The sequence below is a fragment of the Melozone crissalis genome, unplaced genomic scaffold (genome assembly GCF_028551555.1).
Source record: "Melozone crissalis strain CALT ecotype California unplaced genomic scaffold, PUWL_Pcris_2 ptg000060l_1, whole genome shotgun sequence".
Taxonomy (NCBI): domain Eukaryota; kingdom Metazoa; phylum Chordata; class Aves; order Passeriformes; family Passerellidae; genus Melozone; species Melozone crissalis.
The window spans coordinates 351,500-374,578 of NW_026535838.1; the positions used below are offsets into that span (position 1 = coordinate 351,500).

General features: G+C 48.3%; 1 protein-coding gene across 2 annotated transcripts in view; it reads left to right on the forward strand.

Moving 5' to 3' along the window:
* Positions 1-23,079, forward strand: part of ZCCHC7 (zinc finger CCHC-type containing 7) — a 98,233-nt gene that overhangs the window by 4,933 nt on the left and 70,221 nt on the right. For both annotated transcript variants that reach the window (XM_054287607.1, XM_054287606.1), the window contains exon 4: positions 274-993. In XM_054287607.1, coding sequence (XP_054143582.1) covers positions 274-993 — 720 coding nt within the window. The remainder of the gene's footprint in view (positions 1-273; positions 994-23,079) is intronic.

Sequence of the window (23,079 nt, forward strand, 5' to 3'; positions counted from 1 at the left end):
GCCTCCCTGGTGTGGCAGAGAACTCGGTAATTGCCCTTTAGAGGCCAAAGCAGTTGGGCTGAAGTAATAGTTATGGTTAATGCAAATGCATCCTTAATTAGTGTTTGCTGTTCTGCGTTGGAGCACAGGTGGCTGTTAAATCTGCTCAGTTTGATGGTCTGTGTGCAGAGCTCCACAACTCACCTGAGCAATTTCAAGAAGACCAAAGGTATCGCTTGAAGGTTTATTTTGGACACATGACCATTCTGATTTAACCATTTGATTTTTTTGTAGACTTAGACTCTTCACTTTCCAGAATATTTACTGGACATGATGATCCTGAGAATACTGAAGTGTATGAAGATGAACTTTATCTCGAGGAGTCATCCAGTGAGCAGAGTGTTGATAGTGAGGTGGAGTTTCATCTCTATAGCCAGATCCACTATTCCCAGGATCTTGGAGAAGTCAGAACACTGGAAATGGATGAGGAAGCTGACGCTGGAGAAGTCGTGGGTCAAAGTTCCAGGCTGGCTGGGAAACAGGATGAAGATGAGAATCTCACTGAGCTCACTGATGGTGGCACTCGGCTTTCAGATGAGCCCGATGTCATTGTCCTGTCTGACACCCCAGAGGAAGACAGCATCTACAAAAGCAAGGCAAAGAGGTCAAGGTGCTCCTCTTCAGCTCCAGGTAAAGCTCACACCCACCCGGCATCCTCCACGCCAAATCATGCCAAAGCTGCTGGGTGCAGTGCCCGGTGCCCCCCTGAGCCCGGTGTGGGCACACCAAGGAAGACGAGCAGCCCTAGTGGGAGGCCTGCCCCAGTCCTTCCTGCCAGACCCAAAGGGCCCCAGGACGTGCTGGTGATAGACAACAGCTCGGAGGAGGAGGAGGAGAGCCTCATCTCTGACGGCGAGGACATCGAGAGCTGGATGCTGCTGGGAGCTGGTGCCGATGACACGGATGGAGACATCATGCTGAACCTCGAGGGCTGTGCCACGCCTGCCAGGAAAGGTCAGTGCTTTTCATTGGCTTGTTGGTTCTTGTGTGGGGACAGCAGTTTGTCTGCAGTGACGCTGATGCCAGTATTGAAAGATGAACGGAAGGCAAATGAATTCATGGCAAAGCTGTGGTAAATGAAATGGTTGTCATTTGTTCCGTTTCAATACCTTTAATTCAGCAGCATGGCAGAAGGAAAAACAGCATTTTTCCTGGTAGAAATTTAGAAGTAATATCAGAGTGGTTTATACTGTGAGCTTTTCAACCTTGCCATGTATTTTGTGTTTCTGAGAGTGTATAAGAAGTTGCTGTGTGCCAGACCAGAGGCCTTTCAGCTCAGGACAGGGATGAGCCGTAACAGGAGGGAGGCAAGGGGCAGAGGGGAGACCTGAGCATTTCCCCTGCCTGAATTCAGCAGGTGACTGCCCCCTCAGCACTCTTCACAGTTTGGGCTGTTCATCTGAAGCTGTCTGACTCTTCTTATGTGGATTCTGCCCTGAACCCAGGGAGGTTTCTCCCCAGCTACTGGAGTCTGACATTGTGGTGTTTTGATAAACGTTCCTCCCCATTACAGCAAAGAAGGCCATGAAGGTGGTGGTCAGTGCCACGGAGTTTGAGCAGGTGTCTGTAATGACCATGGTGTGTAGCGTGCCCTGTGTCACCAGCAGCTGCAGCCTCTGCTGGATGGTCAGCCACCATTTCCTCTTGCTGGGAACAGCATCCCCCTGCCAGGCTGAGGGAAGCCGTCACCCAGACAAAGGCTGCAGAAAGAAATAAAGAAGGGAAGTTTATAAATGAAGTGAAATAGACCGTACTCTGAAAGAAGTTAAAAAACTATGTATGCCAGACTTTATTTGGTGCACATGTGAGTGAGGTTTTGCATGGCATGGAGCATTCTGTGACCCTGATCTGCAGGCTGACTTCAGGGGGGATTTTTGTCGGAGTGTCTGTAAACAGTGCTGCTGTTCTGCTGCTGCACTGTTTGGGAGGAAAGAGGTGAGGAATGGGCTTTGCCTTCTTTGATGAAGCACATATTTCAGGGCCATAAATGTTTGATACCCTTCTGCTGGAGTTGTGTGTGTTTTTGCCTAGCTTAGCACAGTTTGTGGCTGCACAGACTTCTATGTAAAGCACTCTGTCACTGCATCAGAGGCCCTAATAAGCACACCATGTTTGGAATTCATGTTGTTTTTTCCTCCTTACAAATCTTTTTAAAGTTTCTAAGAATTGCCTTTCAGGTGTGCCAGTGCTGGCTGAGGGGGCTGTTAAAAATCAAACGGATGTTTGGTACCAGGGAGCAGTTTTTGCTAAGTTATGCCCGTTTTTTTGTGACAAACATTGTAATGTTTCTGGTTCATAGTGAATGTTGGCAATAAGCAAGCCACATACAGAGCAGACAGCAGGGCTAGAATTTCCCTGCACTGTGTGAATGGGTCACACTGGTCAGAACTACAATTGTTTTGTAGAGTGCAGAGAACATGAACAGTTTTAGTGGGCAGTCAAAGGCAGTCATATGAGGTCATAAACACACCTGCTCTACTCCTGCTCTGGTTCTGTTCTCAACAGTGGGCCAGAACCTTCTCCAAACTCCTCCGGATTCTGGTGGATGGAATTCAAGTGGCTCTGGTGCACAAAAGTTTGGTTTAGCTGCTCCTTTTCTAACACACACTGTGATCCCCATGCAAGGACATAGGCTTAGGATAAATTGTGTTGTAGGTATGTGTGTGCAATGAAAAACCAAAGCAGCATCAAAATAGTTGTAGGGAAGAGAAGCCCTAAATGTTCCTAGTGTACAATAACTGTGATTTGTTTACTGAGCTTGTGTCTCTCATCCTATGGACAATAATATGTAACTTGTCTAAGGGAAGGTATCCTTGCCCATGGCAGGGGTTTGGAACAAGGTGATCTTTAAGGCCTCTTGGAACCAAAAGCATTCTGAGATTTTGTGATTCTATAAATGACTCTGCTGAAACATGAATATAAAAATTTTTGGTTTAAAGAAATGTATTTTAAAAATATGTGTATTGGCAAATTACCCTCTCAGAGATATTCTCTGCTCATTAATTTGAAATATTTTGGGACACGCGCAGTTCTGTTTTCAGGGTTTCTGGGGAATGAGGGAGGTGTTTTGGTGACAGCGCTGTATATAAATTACAGCTTCAGGGCCCTACGCGGTATCCGTAGGGATGGTCCTAGTTTGTAAGAGTTCAGGAGGCCTTGCCTTTGCCTTTGCCTTCTCCCCTGGAGCTGCCTGTGAGTGCACACTGGCCTGGCCTCCCGTGACAGTGCTGTGGTGCTCAGTGCCCCGTTGGCTTCCGTGGAAAAGGGAGCTGCAGTGTGAGCAGTCCTGTGGCAGGGAGAGCAGCCAGCTGTGTCACCCATTTGGGGAGTCTGTCCTCACGTCTGAGTGCCTGAGCAGGGCTGCTGAGCTTCCCCTGCGTCAGAGCAGCTCCTGAAGGCAAGGAATGGAGCACGTCTCCTTGTTCTGCTCACTGCCCCACGCCTCACCCGCCCAGCCTGCTCGTGTCCAACAGCCTTCTTACTGTAATATTCCCTTTGAACGAACGCCGCTGTCCTGTGCCTCTGGTGCTCAGAGAGCCTTTCCCCTCTGCAGCTCCAGCACCAGTGGGAAGGGCAGAGATGTTGTTTGGCTGTGGGGCACGAGCCCTGGGTGCTGGTGGCAGGTCAGAGTTACCTGCTGCTCCTCACCTGTCATCCTTGGGGTTTGTGGCTGGCCCACGAGTGTTCCATGCGCAGATGGGAGGCTTCCCTCCCCTCTGCCCTGCTTCCTTCCCCATGGTTTCTGGTGCCTCTCGGGTTTGGTTTTGCTTGTCTAATACCCCACTAAGCCACAGCGTATTTTTGCCTGCATTTCTGTAAAATTCCAAAAGGCAGGACCAGGTACCTGTGTGTCCCCACCTGTCAGGGGTGGTTTTCCTGGTGTGACTGTCAGAAAACTGCCTGATGATGCTGCTGGCTGCTGTGCTTACAGGGCCCTGCCTTCTTCCAGGGTGTTTCAAAAATGGCTAAACCAGCAAATCTAGGTCTGTGCTATAATCTGCAGTCTTTTTTTTTAATTTAAAGTCTAGGAGTCCCTAATAAAGGTGCAAAAGGAGCCATTGCAAACTGTGCCGGGCACTATTGCAGAAATTCATTTCCAGTGTCAGAGTTTCCATGTCTTTAGAGGAGTGTTCTCCCCTCCCACCCCTCTCTGTGCTTTGCAGTAAGAGTTTATATGATAAGAACGTTAATCTCCTGTAGTTGGAAGTCTTTCATCCATTTCTTCATTAAAACCTTCCTTTTTACATATTTCTTCTTCCATGAGTGGCTGCAATCCTAATCTCTCTCTCTCTCTTTTTTTTTTTTTTTTTTTTTTTTTTTTGGGAAAGAGAGCTTTCAGAGCTGCAGCATTGATGTCCAGCCACTAAGGGGTACAAAAAGCAATTTATCTTCTCTCTGTTATGTCCTTTGCTCGCCTGGCCCCTTTCTCAGAGGCTGGGTGTGAGTATGATTGCACTCTGGACTTGGCAAGTTTGTGCTGTGTGTGCTGTGTGGCTGCTTCTGACTCCAAAGAGCACTTGTAAAATGAAAGGGAGAAAAAAAGAAGCGTGTTTGAACATGTAGTGAATGAAAACATAACAATATGCCTAAAACGGAAAAGAAAATTAATTTGAAAGCATTTAATTTTTGCCTCTTCCCTAGGAAATAATATAGGAAGGAGTCTTCTGTTTAGTGGCAGTAACTGCAGCTTACAGAGTCTGAATGGAAATGGCAGTCTGCAATACATTTGACTTAATTTTTATCCCTATCAGAAAGGAAATGCCCTTTGTGAACTATCAGTGTTTGAAATGGCTTCCTCTAGACATTGACCTTAAATTTATCTTAACTGTGGGGCACTGCAGAAATATCTGACCACATCTATATTTCTTTTCTCTGTGTTGTGTTATTCAGATCCCTCAGTTTGTTTGTAAATGGTGAAAAGGTGTAAGCTTACAACAAAATACAATGAGTTGTGCTTTGCTTCTTTTCCTTGACAGCTGCCTTTGAATGTGGCCTTTGCATCCTACAGTATGTTTTTGTTCTGGAGTTTTGTGATTTGTAGCAACAACTTTTTTTTTTCTTACCATATTTTTTTCCTACCGTTTGGTAGTCATACCAAAAATGACTACCATAAATTTTTCATGTTTCTAGGCCAGATAAGTGCTCTGTATAGAGTCACACTTCCCTTTGCTTATTGTGGAATCACTGGGTTCAATCTCAAACAAAGTTGCTTTCAGAAGTAAAAAGATTTCCAGGTGGAAATGTCTTCCACAATCAAAATGCTTTTGTGGTTAATTTCTAGATGGCGTACCATTGATCCGCAGAGGTGTGTGCTGCGTTTCCTACGGGCAGCAGGGCTCTGTGGTGTGGTGTCCGTGCCAGCTGCGGTGTGACCGAGCCCCGAGCAGGGGTTTGTGCCCTGTGGCTGTGTGGTGGCCCTGGCTGTGCCCGTGTCCCCGCTGCAGGGGCGGCCCCAGCGCCCTGTCCCTGCCTGCAGCAGCGTGGGCTGCAGCAGCCTCTCAGGCCGGCTGGTGCAGGGCACACAGGAGGGGTGTGCGGCTCTGAAATCCCTGTGTTTAGCAGCAGGCCGTGCTGGGTGCTGTGTGCATGGGCACTGCCACCAAAGGGACGCAGAGGAGGGCTGGGCCGGCTGGTGCAGGGCACACAGGAGGGGTGTGCGGCTCTGAAATCCCTGTGTTTAGCAGCAGGCCGTGCTGGGTGCTGTGTGCATGGGCACTGCCACCAAAGGGACGCAGAGGAGGGCAGCGCCACGCTGTCCCAGGCCAGCACGCAGCTCCTGCTGCCCCTGCCCACAGAGGCAGCCAGGGCTGGGTCCCCTCGCAGGGAGGCGCAGCCGGGTCGCAGCGCTGCTGGGCAGCACAGCCCCTTGCCCTGCGCTGCTGAGCCCCTCTGTGGCCGCTTGTCCCTGCTGAGCCCCGCGATCGGGGGTTCTCCTGGGCTTCGGGGCTTTTCTTCTCGCTTGTGCCTGCTGGAGCCCTGCCCTCATGGAAATGCGGTGGGAGTGGTTTGTGCATGAGTTCCTGCAGCAGAACGCGCCCGGAGCGGGAGGGAGGCAGCGCTGGGAATCCACCTACCCCTCCGAAGATACAACACATGCATATGGATGTTTTGATTAAAGAAAAAATCTTAATCTTCTTCGCCGCCTTATGTGGATACACTCGAATCTCTTGATTATTTAAGAAAAAAAAATTAATAAAACTAATAAAGTTCCTTTGCAAATCCAAGAGATCGAGGTTAAGCACATCCTGCAACCTGAGCGGCCCCTTGTATCTGTTCAGACTCCGTCACTGCTGTGGACCTGGCTCTCATTTACATTTCCTCTGGCTTGGGATTGCTGACTAGGTTTTCTGCAAGAGTGCCTATGCTTACATGGTCATATATTCTGTGTGACTTTTTTCGCTTTTCCCACCTTTTTTTTCCTCTGTTTTGGTGATAGGTATAAGGGGATTTTCCACCCTTTTTTTGTCAGTTTGATTTTTCTTCCCCGTCCCTATTTCTTTGGGTTTCTTACAGGTGATAACAAACTGTCACACTGCAACTGAATTTTTGAATGCTTATGGGAAACTGATTTAATCCTTTGGAAGGAGAAGCGAGAAGCTCTAGGTGTTTAAACAAAGAAAATGCAGTAGAGACTATTCTGGATACAGAGGACATGGGGAAGAAGTGAAGGTTGGGGTGAGCAGGCAGGTGTAGGGGGACAGAGATCTGACCCTGCACCCTGCAGCACCTCTGCAGTGGTGCTGACCATGAGGCAGGGCTGTGTGGTCACTCCTTTCACTCTGAATCTGCAGGAAATGCAGAGTGGCTCCTCAGGCTGCTGCAGCGCTCCGTGAGTGGTCAGGTGCACACATTGCTGTGGCACAGGCTGGCAAGCCTAGGGTGATGGCAGTGGTGGTCTTTCTGTGGTGTTAGTGTGTATAGCTGGTGTTTGCAGAGCTCGTGCTGGTGAGTGCAGTGTGCTGTGACTGTGTCCCACACGGAGCAGCCCTGCTCCAAGGCTTTGCCAGGGGAGGAGGACTGGGACATGGTGCTGAGCAAGGGTGCACACTCCAGCTCCAGTGCCCTCCCTCAGCACGCCCTGCGCAACTCCCCACCAACACGACAGGGTTTGCACTCGTGGGATTTGGGTTGGAGCTGTTTCTTTTGACCTGGCAATGTGGAGCAGTGGCACGGTTTCCCACCTGCCAGGCTCAGCCACTCCTCTCCCTGGTGGGGGTGTTTGACTGCTTTTCCTCTAAAGCTTTTGCTGATGTCTCTGATTTCACATTATGTGGAGCGTTCCCAGCTATCCAGAATATGTCCTGTCAGGCAATGACATTAGCAGTGAGAAAGAAGAAAATTGAAGCTCTCTGTCCAGTCCTGGACTTTTGTTGGTGGATGTGGGTCACCAAGGGTAGCATGTCTCCGCTGCACTGCTGAGAGCCCCATGCACAGAGCCAGCTGCAGAGGTGTTTCTGTCACCAGTCTGGTGTGGTTTGGCACTGGTTTGGTGCACTCTGCCCTCAGTTCGATGTGAGTTCTGCGTGTTCCTTTGCTGCCTTGACACAGCCTCGGGTGTGTGTGGCGATTGGTATTCCTTTGTTCACACTTTTGGAGTGGGGATGAGGAGAATGCCCTCAGAGAGCCTGAGCAGGCCCATTGGAGACAGCAGGTTCCAGTGACAGTCACAAAAGCACCTCTTTGCCCTAAGCGGGCAGATTTCAGTGCATTTTGCTGTCCTGCATTGTGCTGCATGGGTGGTTGTGGGTGCCTGTCCTTGCTCCGAGCCCCCGAGGCACCAGGAACAGCCAGGCATCCTCAGGACAAATCTTCCTCCATCACCTCCTTTAAAACCTCAGCAGCCAGGCCGTGAGGGGGGAGCATGGGGGAAGCTGCCAGATGCTCTTTTCGGTCTCTTTTTGAAACTCTCTGTGCATGGTGGAGCAGCAGAGCTGGCCGTACCCTGCCGGAGCAGGGGCAGCACGGCGGCCCTGCCTCCTGCTGCACTGCCTTCCCAAGGTAAGACACCCCTGCAACGGGGGCCTGTGCCTGTGGAGCTTCACCTGCCGGGCCTGGGGGAGCCTCCCTCGCCCCCCTGGGGCCAGGGCTGTGGGGCTGGCTCCCCAGGGGTGTGGGGCGCGCTCGCTGTGTGAGCACGGGCGCTCGGATGCGTGTGTGTGCGTGCAGCTGTGTGCGCTGGGCATTGCCCTGCCCTGCCACGGCGTGACTGGCAGAGCAGCCTGAAGGGGACAGCGGCCAGCCTGGAGCAGTGTCGCTGGTGCCCTGTGTCCTGCCGTGAGCGGGGCAGCAGCGTGCCCAGCCCTGGGGCTGTGTCACAGCCCTCAGCCAGTGACAGCCCAGCACAAAGCTGTGCCCCGCGCTGGCTCCGGGACACGGGCAAAGCTGGCAGCCTTTGTGCTTCAGGCTGAGTGGCTGTGTGCTGAGGGGATGTCCTCACCGGGGTTTTAATTATTATAGCTTTTTTTGGAGTAAAAAGTGCAGAGGAGAGATCCCTCTAAGAAATCAGTGTCAGCAGTTGGAGGAGAGGGACAATTCAGGTGGCGCTGGTGCTGTGTGTGTCTGTGTGTCTCACATTGGGATGTGTTTGTGTGACTGAGGTTTTTTCAAAGTCCAAGTGTTTGAAACACACTCTTTTGTTAAAAATGAAGCCTAGAAGCTGAGCTTTGGTCGCTCACTTGTGATTTTTGTAATAGGTTTTTTTTGTTTTGAGGAGCAGCTTAGTGCAGGTGAAGCAGGGCCGTTCTTGTCATTTCCCTAAAAATGGAGTGCCTTAGTGGTGGCTGGAGGTCACGGTCCTTTGCGCTGAGCTGTGGTTTGTCTCTCAGGCTGTGGCGAGAGGGCCCCAAGGGCTGCAGGAGCCGTGGCCAGTGCTGGGCTCAGCAGGGACCCCCAGCCCGCCCTGCCCCAAATCCCCCAAATCCCCCAAATCCCTGCGTGGGCACCGTCCCCACGCTGCGCTGCTCCCCTAACCCAGCCCGGCTGCTGCTGGGGAAAACTCTTAAACTCTTACTGTGCAATACAGCAGCAAAAATATCCTTGAAAATGCGAATGGCGTGGTTTTGAGGCGTCAGTGATGTGATTTTATGTTTTTAACACTAATGACATGTTTGTGACGTATGTCAGTGATGTAATTTTTTTTTTTTTTTTTTTTTTGTGGCACACATGTGCAATCTCCAAAGGACAAAAGCTGGAAACCACTTTTCCCTTTTATGGAAATGCACATTCAAAAATAATTTCCCAGTGAACTTAAATAATTACAGGGAGCACATGGAATTTTAAATTTGAAAGCTTGACTAATCCTGAGTGGCTTTGTGAAGCTTGAAATCTGCAGGAATTTGAAGGAGAAAGCAGGCTCTTTAGGAGCTGAATTCTTCACAAAAGAAAATTTTTCTGGTCCTACTTTATTTTAGTGTTGTAGGAAAGGCTGAAAATTCATAAGGGGTAACTTCACTGAGACTTTATTTCTTTTTAGTTTGGCAAATACCTGATCTCTTTTCCATCAGTGAGACTGAGACCATTTCTCAGTCAACGTTCTTCCATTGCCATTCCAGGTTTTATCTATAGGGAAGAGACTCACTCAAAAAATAGATATAAATGGAATACATGTCCCAAAGTCCTGGTCAGTGCTTCAGAAAGTGTTTAGATTCAAGAACAGTTCATTCAGGTGTTGCTCTTCTCTCCTGTAGCTGCTCTGAGAATATAAGCCTGCAAAGAGAACAACTGGGCGGGTGGGACGGGCAGGTGAGGTTTAATATATCCAGCTGGTCATTTTATTTTTTAATGTTACACTTACCATCCACAAGGAAAACATGAAAACTACTGTTTAATGTCAGTTCATTCAAGGATACAGAAAAGCATTAAAAAATGCTCTCCCAGCCTGAATGGAGGATTTACACAGCCAGCGAGTTCTTTTCAGTTTGTTTCCTAACATTTAGCTTTGTTCTTGTAATTTCAAAATTTGTTAACAAAAGAAAATGCTACATGAGGCACAATTCTGTACAAAACAAATGAAAAATTGGAGTCATCAGATAATTCTTATCCAGGAAAAGAAAAAACAAAAAGTAAGAAAATCAAAATGACATCAAGGGTTCAGTATCAGGGTGTTTTCACCCAGTCCCACACTAAAAATTGTAAGTTCTAATTATTGACCAATGTCAATAGTTAATACCTAATTAATAGAGCAGCTTTAATATTTACACAAATCATAGTGTTGTCATAGATCTTCAAAATAATACTTCATTGTATCTTTCCAGAAACAATTACGCTACCTGTGGGCCTTTGATCTCTGTACACTCCAATTTTATTTAACAAAATTAATCCTTGAATATTTACTTACAGCAAAATCTTTGCACTTATGCATGTAGTATCCTCTAATTGCGCAGATGCTAAATGTTTAAAATTGCATTTGTTGCTTCCTCTTTGGTTTGACTCTCCAACTCCTGTTTGGTTTTTTTTGGTTTGTTTCATATTTTGATTTTTTTTGTTTGGTTTGGTTTGGTTTTGGGGTTTTTTGTTTGGTTTTGGTTTAGGTTTTGGTGTTTTTTTTGGAGAGAGATTCCTTAAAATACATGATGATTACTTTAAAAATGCTAAATAATTTGGAAGGAAACAGAAAAGCAGGAAAAATCCTTGTTTCACTACAAGTTGGGAAAAGCACAGTAATTATGGGTTTTTTTCCCTTAATAGGAGGGTCTCGCTTTTCTTTTGTTTGGGAGTTTTGGCAACAAGTAATAATGGTAATAATTCACATAGACTTTGGCACAAGTTGCTTTGGAAACTGAAAAATTATTGGTGTGTCACGCATCTGCTCAGTGTAGGAGATGTTAAACTTTTCAGTCTTTTCAGTGCAGTCACAGGATCTGTGCAGGAAATGTGTTTTACTGCTGCGGCGTGGCCTCGGGACGAGTGCTCTCTTCTCTTTGGTGCTGCCCCGTGTCGTCCTTGGGCTGGAGCAGGAATCCTCAGCCTGGAAGGGAAAGGAGCGGCAGGAGCTGTGCTGGGGCTCCGTGTGTGTCCACAGGGACAGACAGTCCTGCTGCCCCGTCCCAGTGCTTACTGCGGACCCTGAAGGAGCAGGAACATTGCTGGGGTTTCTCTAGGGTGCTCTTCTTTTTCTCTCTGCTTTTTCTGGTTAAAAATTTGTTCACCTCTCTCAAATTCTACCAGTGAGTTACAGTATCACCCAAAGTGCATTAAATGCCCTCTCCCCACCTTGCCAAAAGGTCTGTAATTCTGCCTTGGAGAGTTCAAATTGCACTCCTTGGCCTTTTTGCTCTGTCCCCAAAGTAATCCCCTGACATAGTTTCAAATAATGGGGAGCTCATCTTTGGAATTATGCAGGTAATACCTTTGGTGGCACATGTGATAGTTTGAAAGATACTGTCAGGTTATTATTTAATTGGAATACTGGCAATGTCATATTTTTAAATTATTCATGCTTTTTGAAAACTATGGCGAAGACTAGAAAGCAGCCAGCTGTGTAGTAGCCTTAAAATGTACATTAGTTATCACAATTTAAAAAAAAAAAGAAGAAAAAAGAAGAAACCAAAACAAAAAACCTGAGAAACACACCAAAGAAGGCAGAAGAAAGAAAACATCTATTAAATGCCATTTTGCAGGCATGAGTTATTTTCCATGGCTGATTAAAGAGCATCTCCTGAATCGTGTTGTTGCTCGAGGATGTTCAGTGTCAGCAAATTTGAGGGTCTGTGATGTTTAGGGCTTATTGCATATGTGGGTTGCTGAAGTGTCATGCCTAAGGACAAAAGTGTGTAAATATGAAGACATCTAAATTTCACACCTTTGTGAAGCTAAACTGGTGAGTTTCCTGACAAAAGCCATTCCAGCTCAGCCTCGGGTTTTGAACACAAGAGGTCTGGGACGTGGCAAGGATCTCACATTCGTACACGTATGGAAAAGCAGAAATGCAGCTCCGTCTTGGGAGGGCAGGGTGTTTGGCTGGGACCTCTAGTTCCTCACCAGAGATGAGCCTGCAGTGTACTGAGTCCCTGTCACCAGGGCAGGTGGCATTGACAGCTCGCGTGCAGGTAACCCAGAGGATGGCATCACCTCGAGAATTACCATCCCCAGCGCGGCCGAGACTGCTGCCGAGGCTGCGGGGCACTCCAGCCTTCGCAAAGAGGAAATGCACTGCCCACGAGGCAGGAAACTCTGGCCGAAGTGTGTTATTTTTGCTCACGTTTTTGACCTAGATGCACTCGGTGCATTTGTGTGTGTGTGAGCGAGGGGGACGCGGAAGGATTGCCCGTGTCTGTGTGTGTGGAGGCAGGCAGGGAGGCGGGGATGCTGCACGGGGCTGCGGCGCACAGAGAGCAGGCACGGCCTGGAGCCGGAGCTCGGCGAGCTCCTGCCCGACCCTGCCGGCCGCGGAGGCTCTGCTCCGGCCGGGAGCGGTGCGGGCGGCCGGCAGGAGGAGCGGCAGGGTCAGCAGAGCCGCTCCGGGGATCCCAGAGCCGCTCCGGGGATCCCAGAGCCGCTCCGGGGACGGCAGAGCCGCTCCGGGGACGGCAGAGCCGCTCCGGGGATCCCAGAGCCGCTCCGGGGACGGCAGAGCCGCTCCGGGGACCCCAGAGCCGCTCCGGGGTCAGCAGAGCCGCTCCGGGGACGGCAGAGCCGCTCCGGGGATCCCAGAGCCGCTCCGGGGTCAGCAGAGCCGCTCCGGGGATCCCAGAGCCGCTCCGGGGATCCCAGAGCCGCTCCGGGGACGGCAGAGCCGCTCCGGGGATCCCAGAGCCGCTCCGGGGACGGCAGAGCCGCTCCGGGGACCCCAGAGCCGCTCCGGGGATCCCAGAGCCGCTCCGGGGACGGCAGAGCCGCTCCGGGGTCAGCAGAGCCGCTCCGGGGACGGCAGAGCCGCTCCGAGGATCCCAGAGCCGCTCCAGGGACGGCAGAGCCGCTCCGGGGTCAGCAGAGCCGCTCCGGGGTCAGCAGAGCCGCTCCGGGGACGGCAGAGCCGCTCCGGGGACGGCAGAGCCGCTCCGGGGATGGCAGAGCCGCTCCTGGACCCCAGAGCTGCTCCAGGGACGGCAGAGCCGCTCCGGGGATGGCAGAGCCGCTCCTGGACCCCAGAGCTGCTCCAGGGACGGCAGAGCCGCTCCGGGGATGGCAGAGCCGCTCCGGGGACGGCAGAGCCGCTCCTGGACCCCAGAGCTGCTCCAGGGACGGCAGAGCCGCTCCGGGGATGGCAGAGCCGCTCCGGGGACGGCAGAGCCGCTCCGGGGACCCCAGAGCCGCTCCTGGACCCCAGAGCCGCTCCGCGGACGCCAGAGTTGCGCCGCTCCCGGCCGTGTGCGGCCCCTGGCGTTCAGCTCGCCCCGCGGAAACTGTGGCGGCTCCTCCGATGGATAGGAGAGGGAAATTTGCTTATTTAATGACAAGGATTCCTTAATTCTAGTCAAGATCCCTAACACACACTGTTAAATACCGGCTTCTGTTATTTTTTTAATCAGGAAAACAAGAGTAAAGCTTTGAAAAGCTTTTAACAGCAATATGTTTTCTCGTAAAGTTGGTGTGAGAAACTCACTTTAGTGACAGAAATGACAAAGGCTGAACCTTATTTCCTCCTTTGAGGTGGGTTCTGCTGAGGCCCTCGCAGTCGGGGGTGCTCCTGGCTGTCTCACCTGCTCTGTGCCCCGGCGTGGTGCCGTGCTCCCGCCAGGTGTGTGCTGGCACAGGTGTGTGCTGGCGCAGGTCTGCTCGAGGTGGGCTTGGTGCTCCTCACCTGAGGAGCAGGCATCCTCAGGTGTTCATGGCCCCGTGCGTCTGAAGTCCCCTCTTGGCTTCTGCTACTGCTGCCAGAGGAAAACACAGTGCACAAAGGAGACTTTAGTGCGTGTCCATTTTCTTTCATTTTGCCTGTTATTTCTGGAATCCTGGCTGTCCTGCTTGAGGTGGGTCAGTACAAGTAATAAATATATGTATAATTACAAAACACAACAGTTTCTTTTGGGTACAGTGATAGCTCGGACTATTAAATTAGTGAGTTGAGTGAAGTTCTTCCTATTTCTTTCTATATTGCCGAGATCCCCTTAAACCAACTAAATTCATGGGCTTTGAGCGGTAAAAGTACTGTGCTGTTCTTTACAGAAAGAAAAAATAGTGCTAAAGTGATGGTTTTTTAGCCCTGGCATAACTGTTAGGTCAAAGCAGACACAGTACAAAACTGTCCTCCAAAATCCTAGAAAAATATTTTCTGGTGTATTATTATAATTGAGCACAGATTCTAGCTAAAAGTCCTATTTACGATTAGTTTCCTGTCCTCACTGTGGCAGATTTCCTTTAATTTGAAAAACCAAAAAGGAAGAAAAAAGAGGTTTTTTTCTTAACTAACTCGAAAACTTTGCTAGCAGTTGCTTCAGTTTGAGGTTACTCAAAGTTCTGTTCTATTCCGTCGTTAACTGAGCTCTGCGCTGTTGTTTTCAGTTAGTATCCTGAGTTTGGGGAGAAATTTTAAGACACATTAAATGCCAAGGAAATTAGGGGAGATACAGATTTTAATTTTTGCAGTTTTTTGATGCTTGCAAATGTATTGAAGACTGGGAAATAATTGCTTATCTTGTAAAGGGAATTTTTAGTTTTCTTGAATATGTGACCTTTCATCATCTGAATTTTGAAGTTGATAGCATTTCAATGCTTTTGCAATAATCCTGGCTAATTTCTGTTTCATTTAAATGAGAAATATGTGCAAGAATAACATTTAGTATAGTTACTAAGGTGAAGAATCAAGAATTTGGACGTTAAGCAGGGCATTTTTATAGTAATACTTATCTCTAATAATTTTACAATAGTTTGAAACAATATATTACAATATATCAGTGGAAGTTACCACTAAAGAATTTTAAAATAAATGTTACTACATAGTATACCTTGTCCCAAACTCAGATATTTTTCAGGACTCGGTTCTCAAAGCTGCCCGGGTGGGACGGAGATTGATGCATCTCGCATGGTTGAGACCTGTGATAATGTTGGTATGTTAATGTTTTTTAAACCCTGAGGGGAAAAAAACAGATGAACAAACAAAACCCACACGGACAACTAGCGCTAAAGAAAGAAAAAAGTGCTTAGAACAATAAAACCCAATGTTCAAATTGCCCAGGCATTTCATTAATAATTTGAGCAGCAGGGAGGTTTTTGCTCAGCAGAACACTCGCACGTGCTTGGCCTCAGTTGCTGAGCTGTGTCCTCCAGAGCCAGGGCTGTGCTCACCTGGCTGCAACTGGCTGCAGGTGAGGCTGGGCGTGTCACTGCAGCAGCAGCACTTCAGTTCACTCTGGGAGTGTCAGCACTCACTGGAAGAGCAGCGTGGCCAGGGGGCACTGTTAAAAAATGGGAATATTTGCTCTATAGTTCACCCTCCTGCAATCCCATAGCCCTGCCAGACCCTTGGTACTGCCAAACTCTGGGAAATGGCACCTCCAGGTGTTCTGCACGATGACCTGGGATGGCCACATCAGCTGGCACACGCCTGGGGAAGTTTTAGTTTTTCATAGGATCACAGAATCACAGACTGCTTTGGATCAGAAGGGACCTTAAAGCCCATCTCCTCTCCCTGTCATGGCAGGGACACCTCCCCCAGCCCCAGGTGCTCCAGCCCCAGTGTCCAGCCTGGCCTTGGGCACTGCCAGGGATGCAGGGGCAGCCCACCCTGCCAGGGAACAGTTCCTCATTCCCAATATCCCATCCAGCCTAGCCTTCTATCAGTGTGAGGCTGTTTTTGATGTCCTGAATGGTAGCCTCTTGTTTGTTTAAAGCTTTGTGGGAGGGGTGCAGTGAAATATTCACACACCTCCAAAGAACCCTTCCCACCCAGGTGGCAGCGAGGCACGCTGGCAGTGTGGGAGTCCACAGTGTTCCACACCAGGCAGCGCTGCAGCCTGGGCCACTGTGCTGCCTTTTCCACATGTGCTGAATTGTGAATAAAGCCCACAATGTGGTATGCTACAAGTAACATTTGTTTTCTTCTGCCTGCTTGTTATACTTAACACAGAGTGATATTAGTGAAATCAGGATCCTTATTGTAACGTGTTTCTTTTTTTTTCAAATAATTTCTCTAACAGGTGGACAAATACTGCTTTAACTCCTTAAGATACATAAGCAGAGTTCTTTTCAAAATTTGGGCAGAATCCTTTCACCTGGCCGGTGAAGAGCTACTTTCCTCATTTAAGAAAAATAATATTTTTACCATCTTTTCAGCATCAGTTGAAAGATATGTAAACACTGTGCTCCTTTGACTGTATTGGTATGTAAAGAGGCTCCAGAAGAGCTGGAGAGGTACCTTGTATGAGCACCTGGAGTGGCAGAGCAAGCTGAAATGGCTTCAACTGCCAGAGGGCAGGGATGGGTAGGATATTGGGAATGAGGAACTGCTCCCTGGCAGGGTGGGCTGCCCCTGCATCCCTGGCAGTGCCCAGGCCAGGCTGGACACTGGGGCTGGAGCACCTGGGGCTGGGGGAGGTGTCCCTGCCATGGCAGGGGTGGCGCTGGGTCAGATCGGGGGTCCCTGTGTGGTTCTGGGGTCACTGTGCCTGGGGCTCATGGCACAGCCTCTGGGCAGGGCTGTGGGTCAGTGCAGCAGCGACACCATTCTCACCAGGGCACAGTGCGCCAGGTGTGAACCACAGCACTTTGAGAGCTTTGGGTTGTTAAAAGCTGTGGCAGTCTCTAAACTATTGTGTTTAAAACATAGTGATGTAAAATGACTGCATTTTCTGAAACCAACACTGGCTTTCCTTAACTGTCAGCCCAGATACACCATGCTAAAGTAACCATTAAACTTGTTGTTCTTATAGGAATAGTTGTTTATCAAATACAATAATATATGAAAATATATTGTTTGTTGAATTCCTAGATGGGGAAAAAAGGACAAATTAATAAAGGAGAAATTAATCTTAATAATCTTAATATGTAGCATATGGGGTTTGGGTGAAGAGGACAGCACAAGGGTTCAAAAAGGCATGGGAGCTTAGAGCTCTAATAATTGACAGCCCTCCAGATGTCTGCTGTCAGTTTGTGTTCGTCGTGACGTAAAAAAAATGCAGATATGCATAATTTATCAATGGTATGCGCAAGACTATATGGATCTCATTTTAAAATTAAGATGAAAGATTCTTGTTTCTGACACTTCTATGTAAAAAAAAATATTTTAGGGTGTCCCTGTCAAGGGTAGGAGCTGAAATCTGTATTTCATCTATTTAGACAAGTGCTGCTTTTACTACGGCAGTGTTTGCACAAATAAATTTATTTTCAGTGGAACCCTGAGTCTAGTCATCAGGTACCACTGCTTTAGTGCTGAGCCAAGGTGTGGAGGACTTGGGTGGTGGGGCCCAACATGTCTGTGGGAGCTGGAAAATGGTCCAGCTGAAAAATCACACTGTTTAGTCCCTAATAGATTTCAGATTTTTTTGTGGTCTCGCCTTTTATTTTATCGTGGGAGAAATACAAGAGGGTTCCATGCTGTGCCTGGATCTCAGCGTATCTGGACACGCAACTGAGATGAGCATGAAGCAGAGAGGAGTAACCTGTGTAAATCTGTACTGGCATCTTTGTAGGAAAGAGGTGGAGCTTATTTTTTTTTCCCCTGTCACTGTTAGTGGTGTGTTCCTTAAATATGATGGATTTATGAATATGTTGAACATGTCTTTCCTTTTTTTGTCTTATTTCTGTGCTCCTGACTTGCAGGCGCAATGGCTGAACAATGAGCCGTGTGGTGTGACAGGTAAATTTCACAATTTACCTGCTGTAATGGTGTGCTCTGTGCTGCTGTTCAATCATCTCAGAATTTTACTTGCCTGATTAGTTGAGTGCAGCAGATTTTCAATTTAAATGTAACTTCATCTGCTTGATTAAAAATGTAACAGAACATTATCTGTTGCAAATAAATTTCAGAGGAAAAGATGATTTTGCCTGTTTAAAAATAACATCTGTTTATATTGGCTGGGAGCAGATGATTAATACCTCTCTAATTTCGAGGTTTACCAGTCCAGCTCACCTGTCTCTTTGCATGGATAGCTGAAATTGATGGCTGTCGGGTATAAACATTTACCTGTTGATGTTTATTTGATGGATTTCTTTTTTAAGGATAATATAGAATCCCATCATTGGGCATTCATTTATTTGCTGCTCATCAAGATGATTGACAGTTTTGCCAGCAGCAGAGGAGAAGGCTTTCCTCCCTGGCACGCGCCGGCGGGATCCGGCGCTGAGCGATAAGTGCCGTGCCGGGGAGCGCAGATGCCCGGACTTGTGGTTCTGGGGCGCCGAGGGCAGGCTGTGGCCGTGCTGGCTGTCCGACAGGTGCTGAGTGCTGCTCCTGCAGGGCTGACGGCTTGTGCGGGCCGCAGGGCATCCCCAGGGCAGCAGCATCCCGGGCTCCCGGGCTGGGCTGAGCCCTGCACGGGGCATCCACGGGGCACCGCTGTCCTGCTGAGGGAGCGCCGCAGCTGCTGTGCCCACCACCGCCAGCCAGGGCACGCGGGATGCCACCAGCCACCAGCCGGTGCTGGCCATCCTCGGCCCGTCCAGCCCTGCCCTGTGCCCCTCCTCCTTGATGCCGCTGCCCTGCAGCCCACCGCAGCCTGGTGCTCCTGCTTCCCAGCGCTGCTCCCCGCTGCTCCATCTCAGGGTCCTGCTCTTCCTCCCCTGCATTGAAAGAAAATCCTCACTTTCATAGGAGTAAGAATAATAATAAATGCAAAAAGATATAATATAATATAATATAATATAATATAATATAACATAACATAACATAATATAATATATAACATAATATATACTATATAATCTATATCATATATCATCTATAATCTAATATATTATACATTATATATTATATATTATATATTATATGTTATATGTTATATTGTATAATATATAATGTATGATATATAATATATAATGTGTTATATATAATATTATATAATATAATAAATACAAAAAGTTTATTTAGGGAATTTGTTTCTGTTATGGGTAAGGAAGCTGAAAAATTGTCAAAAGTCCCATTTTAAGAGCTAGGGAGAAATTTCAGTGTATTTATCTTCCCTTGACAAAGTCATGTTATCACATTCTGTCTGTTTTGGCTTACATGGAAAGTGTGTCCACCAGCCTTTCTTTCTTTCACATTCCTTAAAAGCTTAGAAAACCTGCAAATAATTGCATATTTACACAAATAGAAGGCTTTTATCCTCTGATCTGAAGTAGGAAGGTGAAATTAATACAGCTATTTACAATAATGGAGTTGTAAAATGAAATGGATATGGGCTTATTAGCAAACCTAGAAAATAGATGTTAATATCATCTGGTGAAGAGTTGTCAAAGATTTTCTTTATTAAGAAAAGGCCTCTGTTTTTGATGTTTATTATGAACATGCCAGAGGAGCAATATTTACTGTTTACATACTTTACTGTTATAAAGGCTGGAATGCTGCAGGAGTCCCGGGGTGGGAGCAGGCACAGCTCCCTGCAGAGCTGGGGGTGAGCCGGGGAGAGCAGGGTCGGGACAGCACCACCAGCGCTGGGGAGCTGCTCTGCAGAGCTCTGCCCACCCCTGCACGGGGCTGTGCCCCTCTACTCCTACTGCCTTCTCCATGGTTGGGGTTTTTAATCCAGAAATTAGATGTTACAGAAAGATCTACAGCCTCTTCATCTCGCTCATCTCCTAAAGCTATGAAAAAATAATTATTTCTGTGAGAGATCAAGATGTGTTTCAATTCAATTCATATTAAGGCAACTGAGGAAAATGCTGTGAAAGTCTTGTCTTTGAGCGAAAGCTAACTGTGCACGCCTGGGTGACAGTGACACAGCATCCAGGGACAGGGCCTGCAGCTCCCACTTCTCTGCCATTTTGTTGGGGCTTGATTCCAGCCCATGGTGGGTTTGCTGTGCAGCTTACAGCTAAGGCTGCTGCTGAAGAAAGCAAATGCAGCGGTGATCCACGCTCTCCTCATGTCCACAGCTGGTTTTTGTCCCAGGCTAAGCAGCAATGCTTTTTTCCCCATTTATTCTTCCTGAGCCTGGGTATTCCCAGCCTTTCACCAGCCCATTACATTGTTCCCACAGCATAAAGTGACAACAGCTCGGCAAGGGAACTAAAACTCTGCTGTCAATGTCTGTGTGTGGCTGGCAATGCCCTCCCCACATAATTCTCTGTGTCAAGGGGAGCCTCCCTTCCTCACAAACCAGATGTGGTACACAGGTTACCTGTAGAGTTGTTTGGTTTTTTCCTGCTGCTGTAGCATTTTGGAAAATTCACATCAAAAGTTCATTTCTTTTCTGGTGGTTTTTAAATTGTCAAATGCACATATAAAAATCAGTCTATTACCAGATTGATCCTCCTGTCTCTGAAGTTGGCATCAAAACCAATTCTCCCTTCCCAGCTGTGGCATCTCCCTCAAACACACCTCACTTTCAGACAAATACAGTCCGGAATTAGGAGAGGAACCCCTTGTGTTCAGCTTTTCCTTTGGCGTGTTTTCAGGAATTTTTGGTGTATATTATCACACATGTGATTCATATAATTCCCCTAAATATGTAGATTTCTTAACATACAGCCTTGATACCACCAGAGGCTTCCGTTTTTGTCAGCTCAAGACATGAATGTCTTTTACTGGGCACCTCTGTGAACATAGCAAATCACGTCCACTTTGGAGAAAAACCCTTTCTTTTTGAATTGCCATTTGTTTTGTATTGTTTTGCCCTCTGTATAGTAAATACAGAGGAGTTCTGTGTGCTGGGCATGTAAATAAACCTGTTAGGTTTGGGGGTTTTTAGTATAGTCTATTTCTCTTTATTATATATGAGTGAAAGGGTTATTGTATTTTCAGATCTAGAAGCTCAAGACTAATCCAGGCTGCGTGGAAAACAAGGGGGTGTACTTCAGAGGATTTGCTGGAGTTGGGCTATTGTTGGTCTCAAAACACAGCCTCAATGGGCCTAGATGACCTCATCTTTTGCTGCCTGCTAATCCACCACCTCCATTTTCACCATGTCTCAGAAAAGTTTATTTAAGGAGACTTGCCATGGAATAATAGCTGACGCTTTGCATAAGTCATAAAGTCAAAGTTAAACAAGTACATCTGTGTTGTACATTGTGTACTGAACACTGAAGGAAAAAACTTCAAAATTTGCCATTGGACTAGATTTTTAAAATAATGCTTTAATTTTACAGGGTGACATTACAACATAAAGCAGCCTCATGCAGTCTATAACCAGCGTTTCTGTTCAGTATCTGTGGGTCACTTGTCAAGCTTTGAAATGCAGGTACTTTGAGTCAATGCTAGGAAAACAGGAACTTTGAGTGGGATCTCCTTCCCTGTGTGCTCACGCCTCTGCCCCAGCCCTGGAAGTGTTCAGGGCTGGGTTAGATGGGGCATGGAGCAGTCTGATCATGCCTGTGACAGGGAGGTTGGATTGGAGGGACTTCAAGGTCCCTCCCAACCCAATCCATTGCATTATTTGATGTTTCTGTGGTCCCTGAGTGTGCCTCTCATGTCAGAACCCTCCAGACCCATGTCACAGCTGTGACTGGGCATGACCAGGTTGTTCTTCAGGTGTGGACTCTGTCATTGCAGCTGCACCCAGCAGCTGAAGTTGTCTGTGGTGCTGAGGAATGCCATCTCTCTCTAAGGATAATTGGAAAGTACGATTTTACCACCCCTTGTAATTGGAAGCCTCAGCCTCTTTGTGCCACAAAGAAGAAATGCTCTGCAGACGCCCTTGCCTTTAATTTTTTCAAGAAGCTGGAATCTAGTTATGTTCTAGTTATGTATATAGTTATCTAGTTATGTATATAAAGCTGCCAATAAGAGTTAACTGTGAAAGAGAAAAAAAGCAAAGCAGACCTGCGCAAGTATTTTCATGGTCCTACCTCCAGTTATTGTTAGGGTAGCTGGTAGGCAAGAGATGTGTGGGGTGCAGTTATTTGGCCAGTCATAGAACCAAAAAATAGGACTTGGAGGTTAAGAAGCTGAAGTTCCCCATATAAACATTTAGAGTCAGAGCTGATCCTACAATCTCTGAGTCATACCACCAAGGTCTGCAGCCATTGCACTGGCAGTTGGACCATGACCTATCAGCGTTTTCATTCTGCTGGAGATCTCCCTGTGGCTGTGCCTCGTGCCTGCTTTGGCTCCGTCCCCTGCCTCTCAGGAAATCCCACACTTGCTTTGCTTTGCTGCTGCACCCCTTTCCCTGTCCCTGTGCCCTTCCCTCACCCTCTTCATGCCCTTCTTGTCCCCCTCCAGCCGAGGATCAGATCCAAGTGTGCATCAGACAGTGGTGTGGCCGTGTTGCACAGAGCCCACCCGCAGGTGAGGGAGTGCAGACAGTGCCCTGCAGCCTGTGTGGCACTGGGCCCTGTCCTGCAGCCTGTGTGGCTTTGTGGCACTGAGCCCTGTGACCTTTCCTGCAGCCTGTGTGGCACTGAGCCCTGTGACCTGCCCTGCAGCCTGTGTAGCACTGGGCCTGTCCCCTGCCCCGCAGCCTGTGTGGCTCTGGGCCCTGTCCCCTGCCCTGCACCCTGTGTGGCACTGGGCCCTGCCCCGCAGCCTGTGTGGCACTGGGCCCTGTCCTGCAGCCTGTGTGGCACTGGGCCTGTCCCCTGCCCTGCACCCTGTGTGGCACTGGGCCCTGTGACCTGCCCTGCAGCCTGTGTGGCACTGGGCCCTGTGCTGCAGCCTGTGTGGCTTTGTGGCACTGAGCCCTGTGATCTTTCCTGCACCCTGTGTGGCACTGGGCCCTGCCCCGCAGCCTGTGTGGCACTGGGCCCTGTCCCCTGCCCCGCAGCCTGTGTGGCACTGGGCCTGTCACCTGCCCTGCAGCCTGTGGGAAACCGTGCCACTGCTCAACATTGCCAGGTAAAAAGAAACAGCTCAAACCCAAATCCCGTGAGTACAAAACCTGTTGTGCTGGTGGGGAATTGTGCAGGGCGTGCTGAGAGAGGGCACAGGAGCTGGAGTGTGCACCCTTGCTCAGCACCATGTCCCCTGCAGTCACAATCCTCCTCCCCTGGCAAAGCCCCTGGGGCAAA